The 17,868-nt window shown below is 40.5% G+C and overlaps 1 protein-coding gene across 2 annotated transcripts in view; it reads right to left on the bottom strand.

Moving 5' to 3' along the window:
• CDIN1 (CDAN1 interacting nuclease 1) overlaps positions 1–17,868 on the bottom strand; it is a 181,382-nt gene that overhangs the window by 136,732 nt on the left and 26,782 nt on the right. For both annotated transcript variants that reach the window (XR_009460202.1, XM_006272326.4), the window contains exons 2-5: positions 9,053–9,098; positions 8,122–8,186; positions 3,959–4,019; positions 555–627 (exon numbers count right to left, since the gene is read on the bottom strand). Coding sequence is in view for 1 of the 2 variants with exons in the window: in XM_006272326.4 (XP_006272388.1) it covers positions 555–627; positions 3,959–4,019; positions 8,122–8,186; positions 9,053–9,098 (245 nt within the window). In the remaining variant the exon portion in view is untranslated. The remainder of the gene's footprint in view (positions 1–554; positions 628–3,958; positions 4,020–8,121; positions 8,187–9,052; positions 9,099–17,868) is intronic.

The raw sequence follows: 17,868 nt of genomic DNA on the forward strand, positions 1-17,868 counted from the left end.
ATATTACTCATAAATCTTTTACGAGCACATCCCCAGAGCTCACTTAACAGCCGGTTTTAATCATGCAGTTGACACAGAGAAAATAACAAAATGTATTTTTTCAGTGGCAAATTAATTTAGGCTTGAACCTCCTCCTGTAGCTCTATTCTTTTCCTTTTTTTTATTTTCTTGTACTGAGACCAGTTAAATTCACTTTTGCATTAGTAGTAGCAGCATTTCTCCAATGTAGCAGTATTAAAATGTGGCTTTGGTTTCTTTTTAAGTCTTATTCATAGTAATCATTTACTATAATTTTTAATAGCAGAAAAATATTAAGTCAGATAACTTTGGGATCTTAATATGCTATATTTTACCAGAAGGGACAGGTAAACTGAATATTGAAGAATAAAAAGAAAGCATCTCCCTGGTTAGTTTTTAAAATTGTGGGTGGTCTTTTTACATACAGTTTAATCATCATTAGCTGTTCAAGATACAAATCTGGCTCTCATTAACTCACAATGTCATGTTAATTACTTTTATTTTAATATCAGAAAAAAGTTTTTAAAAATACTTACGGATACCTTGCTCCTGTTCTTGTAAAAATCTTTCCAGCACAATTCGAGCCATCAATGATGGTGCAAAGTCCACCTTACAGTAATGGAAATAAGAAGAGAATTTCAAGCAGTGGATATATTTAAATTCTCATTATCTTGTCAACGTCATAATCTCTTTGTATATTCAAAATCAAGTGCCAAACACCATATGCAACATTAGTGGCCCTTCTCTTATATTGCGCTCAACTATTTGAAACAAACATGTCAGACAAGAGAACATGTGGCAGCAATCCACACTACACAGTGGGAAACCAATATTCAGACAAGAACCTGAAATGTTACAGTATTTATCTATACAAATGCAGTAAGAATTTTCCCTTACAGAGAAATAATCTCAACTAATCTAGTCAATTAGCCTCCCACACTAAAACATGGAGGTGTAATGATATTTATATTGTTCTTGCATAGAGTCATACAAATAATTTACATTACAAAATATTTCTATGTATACAGTGAACATTTATCCAAATTCATTAACAGCTTAGAGTTATCATTCATGCTTTAACTACATAATACGTTATGATTTATATTCAAAAGCCAAAAAAGCAATGCCCAACTTTATTTTTTATTAAGTATCAGAGAAAAGAAATAGTAATCTTTTTATAGTAAATTCACACCTTATATAATACCCACCTAAGATATCACTAATGCCATACACCTTCTATTCAAGGTCATAGTACTGTTGCCCAAAAATGACTCTACAATTCAAAATTACTTTTTACTGGAGCTACAGGGTTTGGTCAAATTTATTTAGCATATGCATATCTCTTTGCAAGTAGCTACTGTTCTTTTTTAAAGGTTCTTGTATGTTTAGAAAAGACATGGTATAGTTCTGCTTGAAATAACAGTTTTTTAGATAGCATTGCAGTGATACTTTACTAAATCAAATCTTTTTATTTAACTATAGGACAATAAAATTTGCACATATATTATCAAAATGATTTTTTGACAGGTTTTCAAGTCCAATATTCATACAACAATTTTATCTTGATTTAGTAACTAGACAAAAAGGCTAGCTTCATTGGTACATACAGGATTTCTCCCCCACCACAAAATATGTATGTACTTGGATGCCCTTAAATTCCCCAAGTAGAAAGAAATGCTTTCCACAGAGCTGCTTATTTCCAGTAACCCACATCAGAGCTGACATATGAAAAATGGTGAAATTACTGAAGGTAGTCCAGCCTGAATAAGGACTACCTTATTAGTTCAGGTACTTGCATCTCCCTAATTTTCATATTAATCATGTGTCCATCTTTCTTTGAAATAGGGCCATCATGCTTCATGTCAGAATTTAGCATGTAAGTAAAATTCATAGTGCTTCAAATCTCACTTGAAAATATTTGTAGGAATAGAACACAGTGACTAATTTTATTCCTAACAAAAATGAGATTTTAATTTATTTTAGTCTCATTACAGTACACAAAATGGGAAGATGCCATCACATAATTGCAAAAAAAAAAAAAAAATTAAAATAATCCCAAGGATCCTCAAAAAACAATAATATGAGACAGTTCTTATTTAACAGAGCTGCTACACAGTGTAGTGCACCCATGTTATATATTTCTCATCAATTTTTACAGTTTCCACTGATTAAATATATATTGACTCATAAAGTATTACCATTACATCAATTGTCAGCAGATGCAGGAGTATGTCATTTAAATATTAACTATCATATAAAAATGGCAGCTTGATTGTTTGGAAGCAGTAATCTGGTGCTGGTTATTGCCACATTTCCCTAATGCATTAGGCAGCAGTCACAAAAAGCAGTGCCTTTCTTATGTGCATCCAGCAACAAATAAGTTCCTTAAATAACTTCCCTTTCCTGTAATTTAATTTTTATTTATTTCTGATCTAAAGAGAATAGTATTTGATCTGAATTGCAAAGGTGCATTAGCTTGGTATGGATACAGATAAATTTCTTGGATCAGAAATTATGTGCATCATCAGTAAGTGAATGGGAATATCATGGATACAACCCCCGCCCTCACCCCCACGCACCCACCCCCTTCTACCCAACCATCAAAATTAAGACTACAAATATGGTATTATTTTGCATTTATGAGGCAGTTATTTTCCCTGACAGTTCTCATGTGACATATTAGACCATGTTATTAAACAAAAATTCTTAGTAAAATAATATTTCTTTATTTAAAATAGCGAGGACTGGATTCATCTATAGCCTTCTATTTTCAAAAATAGCAAAAAGGTATTCTTTTGCCGCGAATATGAAATAAAAACTCTCTTATAATGTTAACTGTATGATCAGAATGTGTAGATACTTCGTAGGCAACTAAAATCTTCTAGTAACTGGTAGGTAATTGCTCATTTGCTGACTACAGCAATGTACAGGAGACAGAAGCTAAAAAAGAAGTCATCCTTTCTTGCTAATATAACATGTAGAACTTGCTGCTATTGCAGCACTTAATGTTCATAGTGCCACATCATTTTTAATGCAAACACTCATTTTCTGCCTTCCTCCTATGTTATCCATTAAAATGCAACACAAAACAGTGTACATTTCATTCTATCCCTTTGAGGGTTGCATAAGCAGTTCCAAGTCATATCAGATACTGTATTGCTATTATTATTGTAAAATAAATATTTTAGAGTTTAAAGGCTAGATATTTCATTTTTTCTTAGTAGGCTCACTGCCACTATTATGAACTTTTTATATCTTCGTTCAAGGTAACTCTTTGTAGTATACTGTTTTAATACAAACAACTTGTGTCCCAAGGCAGATTATTCTGTGGCCAAAAAAATCAATACATTACTGTCTGGTTTTAGTAGCAAATATACGGAATTCCTCATATACAAAGATTTCTAAGAAACTTAGAAGATAGTGGATGTTGATCTGTTTAACTGGTTAATATTAAACTATCTTTATTATCAGCCAACTACTAACTTGCATAAATGGAAATAAAAGGTTTCAAGTAAACAAACTGCTTTTAATCCTTCACTATAACACCTTAGATTCACATTTTTGCTCTTTTTGTTTTTTTCTTTAAGTCATATCTTAATCAGATACTGGTCTAGATCCCTTAAATCAACATGGGAATTTAAAAGCAAGCCAGTATCTTAAATAGCACTTCCTTTACTCAGCTTCGCCCATTTTTTTTTTGGCAAAATAAGAATTCAACAAGTTTCTTATGTACTTGCCGAAGAAGTTAAGAGACTAATTATATTAACTGATTTATTAATAAATGGGTTTCTTTGTCCAATTTTTGTAAGTATTAACAGACTAAAGAACAACTTTGTGTCTAATGTGCCTTGAAACCTTTTTTTTAAAGTTAATTACATTTATAAGTAAAGTCACTATAGATATGACCCTTAAGTTGGAAGATTAAAAAAAAAAAGATTACCTCATTGGCTAGCTCCAATAATACAGGGGCAGCTGCATTTTTCATCACCCTACTCCGGTACCTAGACAAGACAAAGCTAGGTAAATTCTGCAGTGGCAAGAAGAGGCCTGCTTAGGCATGTTATTATCTAGTATCTCATGTCTCTCTCTCTTGGGCAAAAGTTACAAACAACCTGGCTACAATACACTACTGTGATAAGAAATTTTCTGAAATTAGGTATTTTAAGATAACCAGAGTACTTTCTGCACAGCTGTAAGATATATCAATTTCAATTAAGTAACTATTAAAAAAACACAATAAACAAATCAAGAAAACTACCTTTCAAAATCATATTGCCATTATGCCATAAAATCAAATTATATCTGCATTATTTAAGGATGCAGACCAGACAACAGATCTCTATTATTCAAAATGAAGATTTTGAGCTCAAAATAGACTTCAAATACAGAGACATGAATCACTGCAGATCTTACACAATGCACTACTGGACACAAAGATACAAATATGCACATTTTTACCAGACAGACAGTATAGCCTTATTCTTTGAAATAAGCTTTCAGTATTAAGTATCCAACAAGCAAATATATACTATAAAAAAGCAAGTTAAAAGAATGCTTGTAGCAAGGATTGGACTATATAGAATGTTAGAGAGAGCGAAAGAAGGGCACTGATAGAACAATGACTGAGGTTTAACTTTTCCAATTTAGGCTTTAAAGCCAGTACAAATGCTAAGTGAAATTTCTTCCCTTGAGTATATTTCTTATATGTTTACACTGCAATAGTGTAGAGGACTCTTCCAAGATTTGGTAAGGACAATTTAGATTACTGGCTGTCAAGTAACAGGGTCAAATTGTGCTTGTTGGCCATCCTGAAAAAGATGGAAGTAGGATAGGAATATAGGAACAAAGAAACAAAAAAATGCAACAATAGCATCCAACCTCTTCAAAAACAGAAATATATTAGTTCTGCCATACCTGCTTCCAGTGGCACATTTAAGACTGTTATATAAACTGGTAAAATCAACCACCTCACTCAACAAACAAAATATATGGCCAACGAAAGCAGGAAAGTGGTTTCTAGTCAATGATAGAGATGAGAAATCTGAGATCCATTGAGGACTCCAGTGACAACCTGCTGTAACTATCAGTAGATCAAAACTTACCTGTGTGTTAATTTAACTGTGACAACATTTACATACAACTGCTCACAAAAGTATTGTGGGATGAAACGTTTATAAAAGGTTTTGAAGTTCAAAGATAACAGTAACAATAGAAATCCAAATTGGGGGAGGAAAGGGGTCGGGATGAACATTTTCAATTTTATGAATGCCAAGAGAAAAAAAATCCCTCGCAAACATGTAAGCCTGTAAACTCTTGGTAGAACAAGTTATTCTTTCAAACAAACTGTCAGATCAGTGGGACTTGCTCAATAAAGATATAATGCAACATCCAGGGGGATATTTCTATTGTCGGCTTTGTCCGTTTCTATCTATTGCAGGCCAAAAGCATCTTCTAGCCCTTGTGCCTGTTCTATTATGAACTAGCTTCTTGTGCCTGAAGGCATATTCTGACCTGCAATGAAGTGGCTCAGGGTGCTGAAAAGCTTTTTGGTTGCTTTAGAAGAGTGCGGGACAACCATTTCAGAATGCAGACAAATTAGCCCTGTACCTTCCCCAAGTACTACTCTGATTCCCTTTTCCCTGCCCAATCTGCAGATCTGCTTCGTTTCCTGCCTGCTTTTTGCAACTGTGCTGCCTATATGCCTGATGTGGCATGTGACACAAACACGCTGCCAATGGCAGACTGGTCACTCTGTTCTAAGGGATAGTCTCTAGTTTTGCCTTCATCAAAAAGAAAAAGATGTTCTTTAAAGTGGACCCCAACACTCCTCACAACACTATATCCTGTTTCTAGTAGGCAAAAGCAAAAAAATCACTAGGGACCAATGGCAGCAAATATTTCTAAGGGTTTTATGCATTTTAGAGAATAATCACAGATTTTCTGTAGACAAGAGGAGGGATTCAGGGTAACACTGGGAAGTGGGGAGGAATTTCGCCTAGGTGTGAGGCAGGCAAGTTGGAGTGATAGGCAGGTTGGAGGGAGAGGAGGTGTTCACGCTTACATGTGAAAGAAGGTTGGGAAGCACAGCTGGGATGGGTTGGAGTAATAGGCAGGAAACCCAGAGTGGGTGGGATGAGGTGGACTTTTGAAGTTTTAGGGTGTCACTTGGAAAAGTGGTAGTTTCTTATCTTGTGGGTTACTTATCTGTTATTGTAAGCGGTTCTGAGCCCCTCTGGATAAAGTGACAACTATATTTAAATGATGACGAGTACAACCACCACCACTACCACCACCACCAGTTAGAGGTTATGTTTTCTCCCCTGCTATTGGAAGAGGGGTACAATACAATTATCTGCCTGCCTTCTCTAGATGGCAGTAGGGAGAAGCAAACAAACTGGTTTCTGCCAGTATAGTACAGCATTTTGGTCCTGTGGGCATAATCTAAACTGTGGGGCTTCCTATAGGCTGGACAATCCACAAGCTGTGGTGGCATTAACTCCTGTGGCTGCTGGACCCACAATTTCAGCACAGCTCTAGAACCTAGGAGCTAATATAACATCACTGTCACTTACTTTCCCTTTTCCCCTACTGCTGATTTTGGTCACTGGAGGTGCCTATCCACCTTTCATTACCCCACCTTCCAATTCTGATGGCAGGTAAAGGGGGAGGGAGAGGGAGGAGTGGCATTAACTTCCTAGGCAGTAACAATATTTTTACACCATTTCTTCCATCAACATAGCTGTGCTTCATACATAAACATTTGTTATACACAGCCATTCTACTTGGACTGTACAAAACACAGATGTGGAGACTGGGCTAAATCCTGCTTATTTAACGCAAATTAGTCTAGCGCCAAGTTATTTTGATACTAATAAAACTACTGTCTTGTGTGAGATGACAAAGTTTTTCTAGGTTTTCTGCTCCAATAGGTATATATAATTTAAACAGACCAGCACTATTATGCAGGGTGGGTGTCCTGATGATACATTTGTATAAAGATTACTGTAGGTATTTTAAATATGTTTGGAGAAGTGTTATAGATTAAATAGTTTCAATTTATGCAATGTTACTGAAATTATAATGAAAATTAATTTGAAGAGTATCACATGGAAATAGAGTTGAATGCAACATTTTTAGCTACTATTCTTCCTAAACCATAGGGAAAGGCTAAGTCAGACCCAATATAATTGTTAGGAGCCAGAACAATTATTTTTAAGCAGAAATAGCATAGTATAATGCATTAGGTTTTCTACCTTGATGTCCAATATAATTAACTGTCCTTAGTTCTAAATGTGTGACTCAACGGAAACACTGAGACTAGCTAATTGTTTACAAGTGAAATCTTTCTGTTTAGTTTCCCCATTCACAAAGATAATATTAAAGCATAAGTATCAAACATCTATAATCACAAGGATTATCTTGCTTCCTATGCAAGCTCTTCAGATATGTCAGTCTACACAGTAATATTTTAATTGCACATCTCTACCAGTTATCAGTATGCCCCAATTATGTCACAGATGTCTACAGAAGTCAATGGAACTAAAAAAACCTGTAAGATATAAAATTACAATTTATTAACTAAAGATGCAATTGTAAAATTTTGTAAAAATGACATATGAAGACTTCTCATTCCTCCTTAAAAGATGTTTCTGACACTTTTCCTGCTAAAACAGAAGTGAACTAAAATTAATCCTAGACTTGGTAAATACATTAATTTAATATACCACTTTAAAGATCATAACGTCTAGTTTAATTTATAGAAATAATTACAATGGAGCAGGCCCCTAAATTTGAGTAGTTTTAACTATTTCCAGTATCAATCTTGGCAAAACAGACTATCATCACTTTTAGCATATGTATTACATAACACTATCCCACACGTTTTAAGAAATACAAGCTTGGCATCATGTATTTTAGCCTAAAAGATGCTGAAAACTTTCTGACAATGTTTTCACTGAAAATATTTTTAGGTACTTCCAATTTCCTCATTCCAACCTGCTAATTTATTAGGAATGAAATTATCCCAATAAACTAATTTACTCATCATTATCATTACAATTAGTAGATATGAGGATACTGTCTAGTGAAGTGGGTAGGTCATACCTTTGATAGTAAGTTTCAATAGCCTCAGCAGTGTGATGTTTGGCATGTGTTCTTTTGATTTGTTTCTGAAAAGGAGAAAAAAAACAACAAACAAAGAAGACTTTTATGATGTGTTACAGAGCACATGCAGAAAGCATAAATGTCCGAGTGCTGGCTTATTGGCCATATTTTAAGCTTACAAGGAATACTATTATATTTTTACAATTTAAAAATTATTTTAAATCTACTGAATGGAATGTCTTCAGACTGTACTGCAATGTACTATATATGTAAAAGGCAGTAAGGTCATAGTAATTGAATCTAAATAAGTTTGCTGAGGGCTGCAGAGGGCAAAGAAAAACTTGTTCTCTCTTTCAACCTTTGTATTAATTTTCCCTCAATTCGATTCCATCTAAGTCTTCTGCACTCTAGTTTTACAATTCAATTGGCATTTTTAACCAGGAAGAACATTGCTTAAAAACAACTTATTTGAAAAACTACAAAAAGTAATTCCATAGAGACTTGCCACTTGACTGACACCTGTCATCTCATGATAAATGACTCCATTTTCTGCCTCTCTTGCCTTCTGCCACTCCGGCAATGGTCATTTATCATCATCTCTGTCAGCAATGGAAAGCAGCACTGACAGTGCAAGTCAGCAAACATTTAGCACATGGAACCACGCAACACAGGGAAATTATTATTGTCAGAATAATAATGGTTTAGCATAATTTATTACAGGTCCACCAAATAAGCAAAGGCTAGATGTTATTAGACAGATGGATGGGTAGGCTTGGCAGCCATCCACTGAGACTCAGGCGGTGCTTGATGTGGAAAAGGGAACATCCTCCAAACCAATCAGAAAGCTGGCAGTTCAATTACAAAGAAATAAAGGGACATTCATCATTCAATTAGGCACCTGTCAACCCTCACAAAGGAGAAAACTTCTAACCTGGTACTCCTGGGAGAAGATGCTCAGCAGAGTGGACTGCGATTGACTGGAACAAATAAAAGAAGGACAAAGTTAATTACTGGAGTGCACTGCAAAGAAACAAAAGAGAAGGGAGCTTCAAAGGTAGGCCTGCTGCCCTGTAATCTAACAGAACATGAAAACAAGTGTGGAAAAGTTGTTCCAGATGAACACCTCAGACAAAGGCTTCCTGCTGCTAGGTCAAGGAGAGAGCGTGAGGGAGGGGAGGAAAATATAGCAAGAGTTTCAAAGGAAACTAGCATATTGTTTGGGCGATTCTTTTTCAGTTTCAGAACCCACAAAGTCATATCAGTAGCATGTACTGGAGTTAAAAGGGAAGAGGTGGAAGGAAAACAAAGCAAATTTCCATTAATAATTGATGGAGTTAAATTCCATTAGCAGTTGGGAACATGCCGCTTTTTCACTGGCAACATATTGAAATTCATTTTGTTAGCAGCAAGGGAACCTCTTCAGTAGCTGTCTCATATTCAGGGTGGAAACTTAGCTCTCTGTCAGAAGTAGCATATGGGACCACTGGAACATTCCCACTGAAACTGATGTGCTTTGAAAATAGAAACTTTCACAGCAGGAAGCTGAGATTCCCCTGAGTCGGTCATTTCCAAAGGCTGCCATAAGCTTCATTCATCTAAAGCTCCACTCAATGTCAAACACCTGGCAATGAAGCAACCTGGAAAACATTCTTCCCAAGTGGGAATTTTTCTCTCTGAATTGTTAACATTTAGAAATGGGACAAGACTTTTTCCTCTAAAAGGCAATCAATACCACACTGCTACTGTTTTCAATTGTCCTCTGTGGATATATATACCCCATCACATCTTGAATACAATTAATTACTCCTGATATATTTTCCTACCAGATGCAACTTGAACAAATTACCGTTTCAATAAATCGACTTTTACAGTACAGCAAAGCACTATGAATAATTAACATTTTCCCTTTCATGAATGCACCTACAGCATATCATAGGTAGTTTAGATATTCCACAAAGACAGAAAACCTACTCTTCTATTAGCTAACTCGTGCCAATAACTAGATGTGAATTTAACGCAAGCACTGTTTACACTACTGTTCCTGACACAGTAGAAGCTTAACTGTTTTATCTGGGTACTTGTAAGGACCTGTTACTTGGGCTATGGAAGTACTTTACAAGTAGGTTTTGGTAAGGAAGCATCACTGCCACTTTGCAAAAGGAGAACTGAGGCAAAAAAAATACATGACTTGTCTGAGTTTCCAAAAAAGCCTGCAACAGAGCCATGAGTTGAGCTCACAGGTCTCAAGTCACAATATAGTGTTTTTACTACAATAACATCCTTCCTTATCCTGCCTAAATTACATGATTGTATTTAAAATGTTTATGTTGTAGAAGGATATTAGCTATCTTCCTAACATACAGATTTGCAGAATACTCTTCATGGATTATAAAAAATGTACAAAATTACAATATAGTCAAATAATACAGATAAAGACAAGTGAAATGAGATATATTAGTACTATTATTTATCTTATAGTAGAATTTGGAAGCTCCAATTAGAATTATGGTATATTATTGTGAAGTACTATACAAAAAGAAAATTACAGTCCGTGCACTAATGGTGTAACGTCCAATGATGACAAGGCTCAAAATGTGTGTGCAACAATCCAAAGGGAGAACAAAAAGAAAAATAAGAATTAAGCTCACACAGGAAGAATTGTGCATTAATAAATAGACCGTGTGTGTACAAAATGAGGTTATTTTGAATTGCTGAACTTAAAGTACAAGATATAAATTAAAAAAGATACAAATGTCCTGCAATAGCTTTCCACACTATTAATGTACAGTATCTGGCTTTACATAGTTATACATGTAGAAGTAGGTCTTGATGAGAAATTTTAAAAATGAGATCCTATTTACCTGGATTATTTCAGGGATGGTATTTCATTAGCACAGAATAATATAAAAAGGAGGAACGTTCCTGTAGGAGAAGCAGACAGACAGTTGAAGAAGTTGGGGAGAAACATAAAATCAGATAAGCAAACGATGTAAGATCAGGGAAGGTTGGTAGGTGAACATGGTTAGAACAGGACAGGTTGATCATCTTAGCAGCAGCATCTTGAATGGATGTAAGGGAGAGACGGATATCAGGAAGGTTAGTGAGAAGCTTACAGTAGTCAAGGTGGAAGAATAAGGGCCTGCACATGATTTATACTGTTACAGATAAAGAGAGTGTGAAGAAGGGATCTTAGGGATGTTATGAAAAGAATTAAGAAGAAAGGTTACACATGACATGAATATGCTGAGCTCCAAAGTGCAAAATCAAACACGACTTATGAGGCAAGAGACCTTGCAAGAGAGACTATGCAACAGGCAGCCATCGATCCTCTGGATCATGGTGCACACGTAAGAGGTCTATGACAATCGCACCAAGACCTTTGATTCATATGCCTAGGCAAGAGTATGAAGGAGTGGAGGCTGCCCCCAAAATCCACCATTCCTCGAACTAGGCAATTTAAACTGTATTAATTAACATGTATATATGGCAAAACTTTTAGGAAAAACACTCTTTAGGAACTTGGTAGATGAGCATTGCAAATGTTAGGAATGCACTGATACAAATTTTTTGGGCCAATACTGATGGCCGATTATTAACAAGCCATAACAGCTGATATTGATCCGATTGCTGATATGCAAGCCTGGCAGCTCAGAGAGCAGTGTCCGGCTGGTAAGTCTGCGGAGTGAAAGGGGGAGGGAGCAGACTGAGGCCCCCACAGTGATGGAGGAAGTGCGGCTGGAGCTGGGGTAGGGGCAGAAGCTGCACAACTGGGGAGGGATGGGGCATGGGACACAGCCACAAGCAGCTTGTCCGGGAGGGGCGCGGGGAGGGAGGGTTGGCTCTTACCACTGTGCGCACCCCAGGGGAGGCATGGGGAACATGTGCCGCCCAGATCTACATGTGGGGTGAGGGCGGGCTGCCACTGCAGTCTGGGTGAGAGCAACGCCGGGCTCTTCCCAGCAGGGGGGTTGGGTTGGGGCTGCGCTTAGGGTGGGCAGTGGCGACATTGGGAGGGCAGTGGCAATGTTGGGAGGGGAGGCGAGAGCTATGGTGAATTTTGGGGTGGCTGTAGCAGGGCTCAGACAAGAGGAAGCTGGTGGCGGCAGGGGGAGAGGGGGGTGTGGCGAGTGGTTGGACGCTAAGCCAGAGGCATGGAATCACCAGAGCTAGGTGGGCCTGCAGGAGGGGCCGCAGCCTCTCTGCCTGGCTCTGCAGGGCCCCCCAAAGCACAGAGCCCAGGGTGGTCGCCCCTATTCACCACCCCCCCGGGGGACAGCCCTGGTCCCTTCCCAACATTGCCGCTGCCCGTCCCAAGTGCAACCCCAGCCCAAGCCCTCTGCCAGTAAGAGCTTGGTGCTGCTACCAGCCCATAGCAGCAGCCTGCTCTTACCCCATGCACAGATCAGAGGGGCACGTGCCTCCCCATGCCTGCCTCCCCTGGGATGCATGCAGTGGCAGGGTCCCCCTGTTTCCCTGCCCCACCAAAGGAGCCACTCGCAGCTCCATCCTGCGCCCTGTCCCAGGTGTGCAGCACCTGCCCCCTGCCCCAGCCCACTTCCTTCCTCACCATGGGGGTCTCAATCTGCACCCCCCTTGCCCCTTCCCTTGCCCATGCCCCTTCCTACCCCTCCTTCCCCAGACTTACCAGCTGGACACTGCTCTCTAAGCTGCTGGGCTGCACTCCTGGCCATGTGCATCCTGTGACTGTGCCCATGCACATGACATTTATTGGTGACATTATTGGCCACACCACCCAAAAAAGCCAACTGCTGATAATATTAATTTCCCTTTTATCGATGCCAATATGATATGGACTGAGTGCACCTCCAGCAAATATCAATCCCTGCAAGGGAAACTCAATTGGGTTTCTGCAACACAACAGAGGTCATCAGGCACAAAGTAACACTTTTACAAAGTCAAACGTGCCAACACCACCTCACCATGACTAGGTATGAGTATCCTAACTAAGCCCCCAGCCCTGCCCAAGCACACAGGCTACTGGTCTGTCAAGAATGGGGCAAAGCCCCTGGGCACCACTCTCCCCCCTCACATACCACGTTGGCCGAGATGGTCATCAACACTCAGGTCAGTTGCACCCATTACCGCTTCTGGAACAGCACTTTAAAAATTGTCAGCAGGTTTGCAAATGCATCAGTGCTTAAACAGGCTTATTACTGCCTCCTATTTATTTCCAACCGTAAATGCTAAGCACATAAGCCCATACACGGAGGCAGCGAATTGGATCTGTTAAGGAGCTGATGATCAGTGATTAACTCTTAATTCAAATTTAAAGTTGATTTGAACTGTGTGATGCAAATCAGTTAACAGAGTTTAGAAAATCATGAGCATATCTACAAACAGCCATAGAGATTATGTACCTGACAGTGCAAAGAGTATATCTTCCACAACAGAGACAGGAAAGATAGGTGAGTAGGACAAAGAGTTAAGCTTTTATTTTTCTAGGTTTAAATTGATAAATCCTTCCTATTTCTTTTAAAAAGAAAAGACAGTGACAAGTTTTAATATACAAATACATTAGCTTTCACTGGTTTTAATTAAAAAATGCTGTGAGGAAGCCTTAAATCAACCAAAAATTTAAATTTTAGTAACAAATTTGTTATTTTATTAACCCCAACAACACATTAAAACAGCTGAAATTTGTGGATTTTTTTACATTTTACTTAAATTCACATAATTTAAGTATGTTCATTTTGTGTACCTTGACTATATACTCAGCATATTGTAATCATATTCCATGCGTTAGTGATTGTGCATCACCTCCAACATTCTACGGCAAGTTCCCTCCCATCCACATCACTTTAATTACTATACTCTGTTGTGATAGAATAAAGATTTAAAGCAATCAGTTATAAATTAAGAGAAATTAAGGTCATTTTATTTCAGCTCATAGTCCTGACATATTTGTATGCTTATATTTCTTCCTCTGTATCCTCAATTTTCTTACATTTGCATTTATTTATTATTTTCATTCACCTGGCACCATTTTTCTGTGTTCCTGAATCTATGCACCTTTGACTTCATATAATTTAAAACATGTCACAGATCATACAAAGTTTAAATACTTTATAGTTGAATAGTTGGAATGTTTTGGACTGCACTAAAAGAACAATAAAAGCAACCCAACATATCTCAAGATGTCAACTGTACCACTTAAGAAACTTTAGCCTAACCACCTAAAAAACCTGCATCTTTTCCAGATACGTTCCAGAAAACATGGGTCCAGGCTGGTCTATCCTATATTTTTGAAGCTGTAGGAGGTAATGCAATTTCCCTAATTAATAGGGTGGTGTGAAGCTTCAGTTACTGATTTGATTCGGCACAGATTCGGCCTGATTCGGTAGGTGAATCTCTGAATCTGAATCGAATCAGGAGACCATTTAATTTCTCCAAATTGAATCAGAACACTCCAACTAGATTCGGAGAGATTTGGAAAGATTCGACGATTTGGACACAGCCACGGCTTTAAATGTCTTTTCTACATAGCTCAAGGTATCAGGCAGCTCATGAATGCTGAGATGCTGGGGCAGATGAAGTGTCCCACAGGAGCGCAGGGTGGGGAGGTGGGGTCCCCAGCGTGCTCAGAGGCAGACCCAGAAGTGGACCAGAAGGATGTCTGGTCCACTTCTGGGTCCACAGGGGAGCGTGTGGTGGTCCCCCCCCACACCCTCCCAGCTCGGCAACTGGTTCCTCCTGGCTCTGGGGGGGCACCCAGGGTCCCCTCACAGCCGATTGCTGAACTGTAGGACACGGAGGGGCCAGCCGCACACTTGGTGGCAGACCTGGAAGTGGACTCGAAGTACTTCTGGTTCACTTCCGGGTTTGCTGCTGAGCATGCAGGGGAGCCCCCTGCGCTCCCGTGGAACGCTCCATCCACCCCACCATCACGACAGTGTTCACGAGTCATGTCTTACACCTCGAGGTATGTAGAAAAAACATTTAAAGCTGTGTCTATGTCCAAATTGCTGTTTCTCTTAATCAGCATCATCAGATTTGGTCAAATCAAATTGGGGACAGTGATCCGAATCAACAAATCGAATATGGCCCATTTTGCACACCCTACTAATTAAGAACAGAACATCTTTCCTCTTACCCTGGGAATTCCACCAAGACGGCAAGCTCTTCAGCCCTTAATGCCAGTGTTGGGGTGAGCTCCCCAAAACAGGTTTGCAGTCTATTGGTAAGGTGGCTTGTTTTCAGTGTGTGCACTGGGTGATGGGGAAAAGAACACGTGCAATAGGGGTGTGTGAAGCGGGCCGTATTCGATTTGGATTTGACCTGATTTGGGGGACAGTGATTTGATTTGCTGATTCAGATCATTGTCCCGATTCAATTTGGCTGAATCTGAAGATTTGATTCTGATTCAGAAAAATCAGCGATTTGGCCACAGACACAGCTTTATATGTTTTTTTTACACTCCTCAAGGTACCAGGGGTGGCTCATGAACGCTGCAATGGTGGTGCAGATGGAGCATCCCACAAAAGCATGGGGGTTCCCCGCACACTCGGCGGCGGCCCCGCCCTCTCGGCTTGGTGATCTGCCATGGGGGGCCCTGGGTGTCCCTCCCAGATCCAGGAGACACCAGTTGTCAAGCTGGGGGGGTAAAAAGGGGGAGTCCCCCTGCGCGCTCTGTGGTGGAGCCAGAAGTGGACTAGAAGTACTTCTGGTCCACTTCCGGGTCCAGTGCCCGGCACATGGGGGACCCCCCCCCCCCACCATGCTCCCGTGGGATGCTCCATCCGCCTCAGCATTTCACTGTTCACGAGCCACCTGGTACCTTGAGGTATGTAGAAAAAACATGAAGTTGTGTCTATGGTCGAATCGTCAAATCTCTCCAAATCGAATTGGAGGCTTCTGATTTGATTCGGAGAAATTTATGGCTCTCCTGATTAGATTTCGATTTGGACATTCAGCTGCCAAATTAGGCTGAATCTCCTTCGAGTCAAATCAGCGACTGAAGAGTCCCAGAGCCCTAATGTGCAAGCACCCTGTGATTCAGGCTTCAGGAAACTGACATGATAGAAAGTCTCAGCCTCTGACAGCTTTGCTGGGAGACCGTGACATACAATATGGCTATTTCAGTCAAAGCAAACAAAATTGCAGAAGTTTCATCCTTCTTCTCCTGCTCCTATGTACAATTTGACAGAAGCATATTCTATATACTATAGGGAAAAGGACATTAACAGTGAAATAAATGCACTCTCTCACACACACTCATAAGATATAAGGGAATTTAGCGCTACCGTACTGAAAGGATTCCTGGATCAAAAGAAACAAGCTGCACAATGTGTTTCATATTTCTGGAATGCTAAAGGTATGAACACTGGGTTTTTTGGTTGTAGCCGTGGTGGTCTAAGGATGTAGGTAAGCAACGTTCTTTGAGTAGATGTGATCTTTTATAAGACCAAATGAGTTGTTGGGAAAAGGTTCTTAGCAAGCTTTTGGGCGCAATCACCCTTCTTCAGGCATAGGGAGTCTCTGCTGTTCTGAGGCCCCAAGGAATGAGAGAAGCTAAAAGTAGGCAGGATGTCAGCAAAAATGTATTTCTACCTATTTACATTGTCACTGACATCCTGCCACACTTTAACTTCTCTTTCAGAACAGCAGAGATTCTTTAAGCTTGATGAAGGGTGATTGTACCCAAAAGCTTGCTAAGGACAGTTGGCCTAAGAAAAGATATCACATCTACTCAAAGAACCATGCCTACCAAAGGTATTAACAGCTATTCATTTCTAGTGGCAGACATTTCTGAAAATTTCCACTGCTAGAAATTTTTCAGAGAGAGGGAACAGTATAGGTATTCAACCTACAGCCATCACCTTCTCTCTGTATCTTCCCTAGACTGTGGTGATCCCAGTCTGAGGCTGCACAGGAAGTGCTGTCCCACTATTCCCTTCCCTTCCAGACCAGAGGGAGGATAGGAAGTAGCAGGGCAGTGACCCCACCCTGTTCCCCAGACCAGGGACACTCCAGTCTGGGAAAGGAGCAATGAGCAGAGGGTGGCTGCTCCTTCTCTCCTGGTCTGATTCAGAAGGGGAGGCAGAAGCAGGATAGAAGCTGTGCCTTCTCCAGACTCAAGTGCTCCCAGTCTCAAGAAGGCTCAGGTGGGAGAAGTGAAGCTGCAGGGTAATGGCCCCCCACCACCTTGACCAGACTGGAGTCTCCTGTTGTTCAGAAGGCACAATGGAAGCTGCTGCTCAACTCCTCCTGACCATGGAGAAGCCATGGGATGGAGCTCCATGCTCCACCCCCAGCACCCGCTCCCCCTTTACCTCCTGCTGCTTGGGGTCTGGGCCTGGTCCCTCTCTTCCTGCCACAGCAGCAGGGGGAGGGGAGGAATGGACCCGGGCCCGATGAGGGGGAGGACTAGACCCGAGGGTGGGGAGAAGCCGGCCTGCCACGCCAGGGGGAGCAGCGGTCCCAGGCTGACCCAGTGGCGGTGGGGGAATGGGAGGAGCAGGCTCAGAGCCAAGGGGGGAGGAAGGAGGGGGATGGGTGAGGAGTGTGCTAGGGCCTGAGGAGGGAAGGAGACCCAAGCCAGGGAAGAAGCAGGCCAGTCCTGATATGGCAGTGGCTGGGGGAGGGGAGGAGCGAGCCTCTTCCCCCACTTGGGCCCAATCCCACTCCCCCCCCCCCCCCCGTCAGCTCTGATCCTGCTCCCCCATGTCGGCTTGGGCCCACTGCTCTCCCAGCTAGGGTTCGGTCCTCTTTCCTCACCCCCCACATGGG

This window comes from Alligator mississippiensis, chromosome 2 (genome assembly GCF_030867095.1).
Source record: "Alligator mississippiensis isolate rAllMis1 chromosome 2, rAllMis1, whole genome shotgun sequence".
Lineage (NCBI taxonomy): Eukaryota > Metazoa > Chordata > Crocodylia > Alligatoridae > Alligator > Alligator mississippiensis.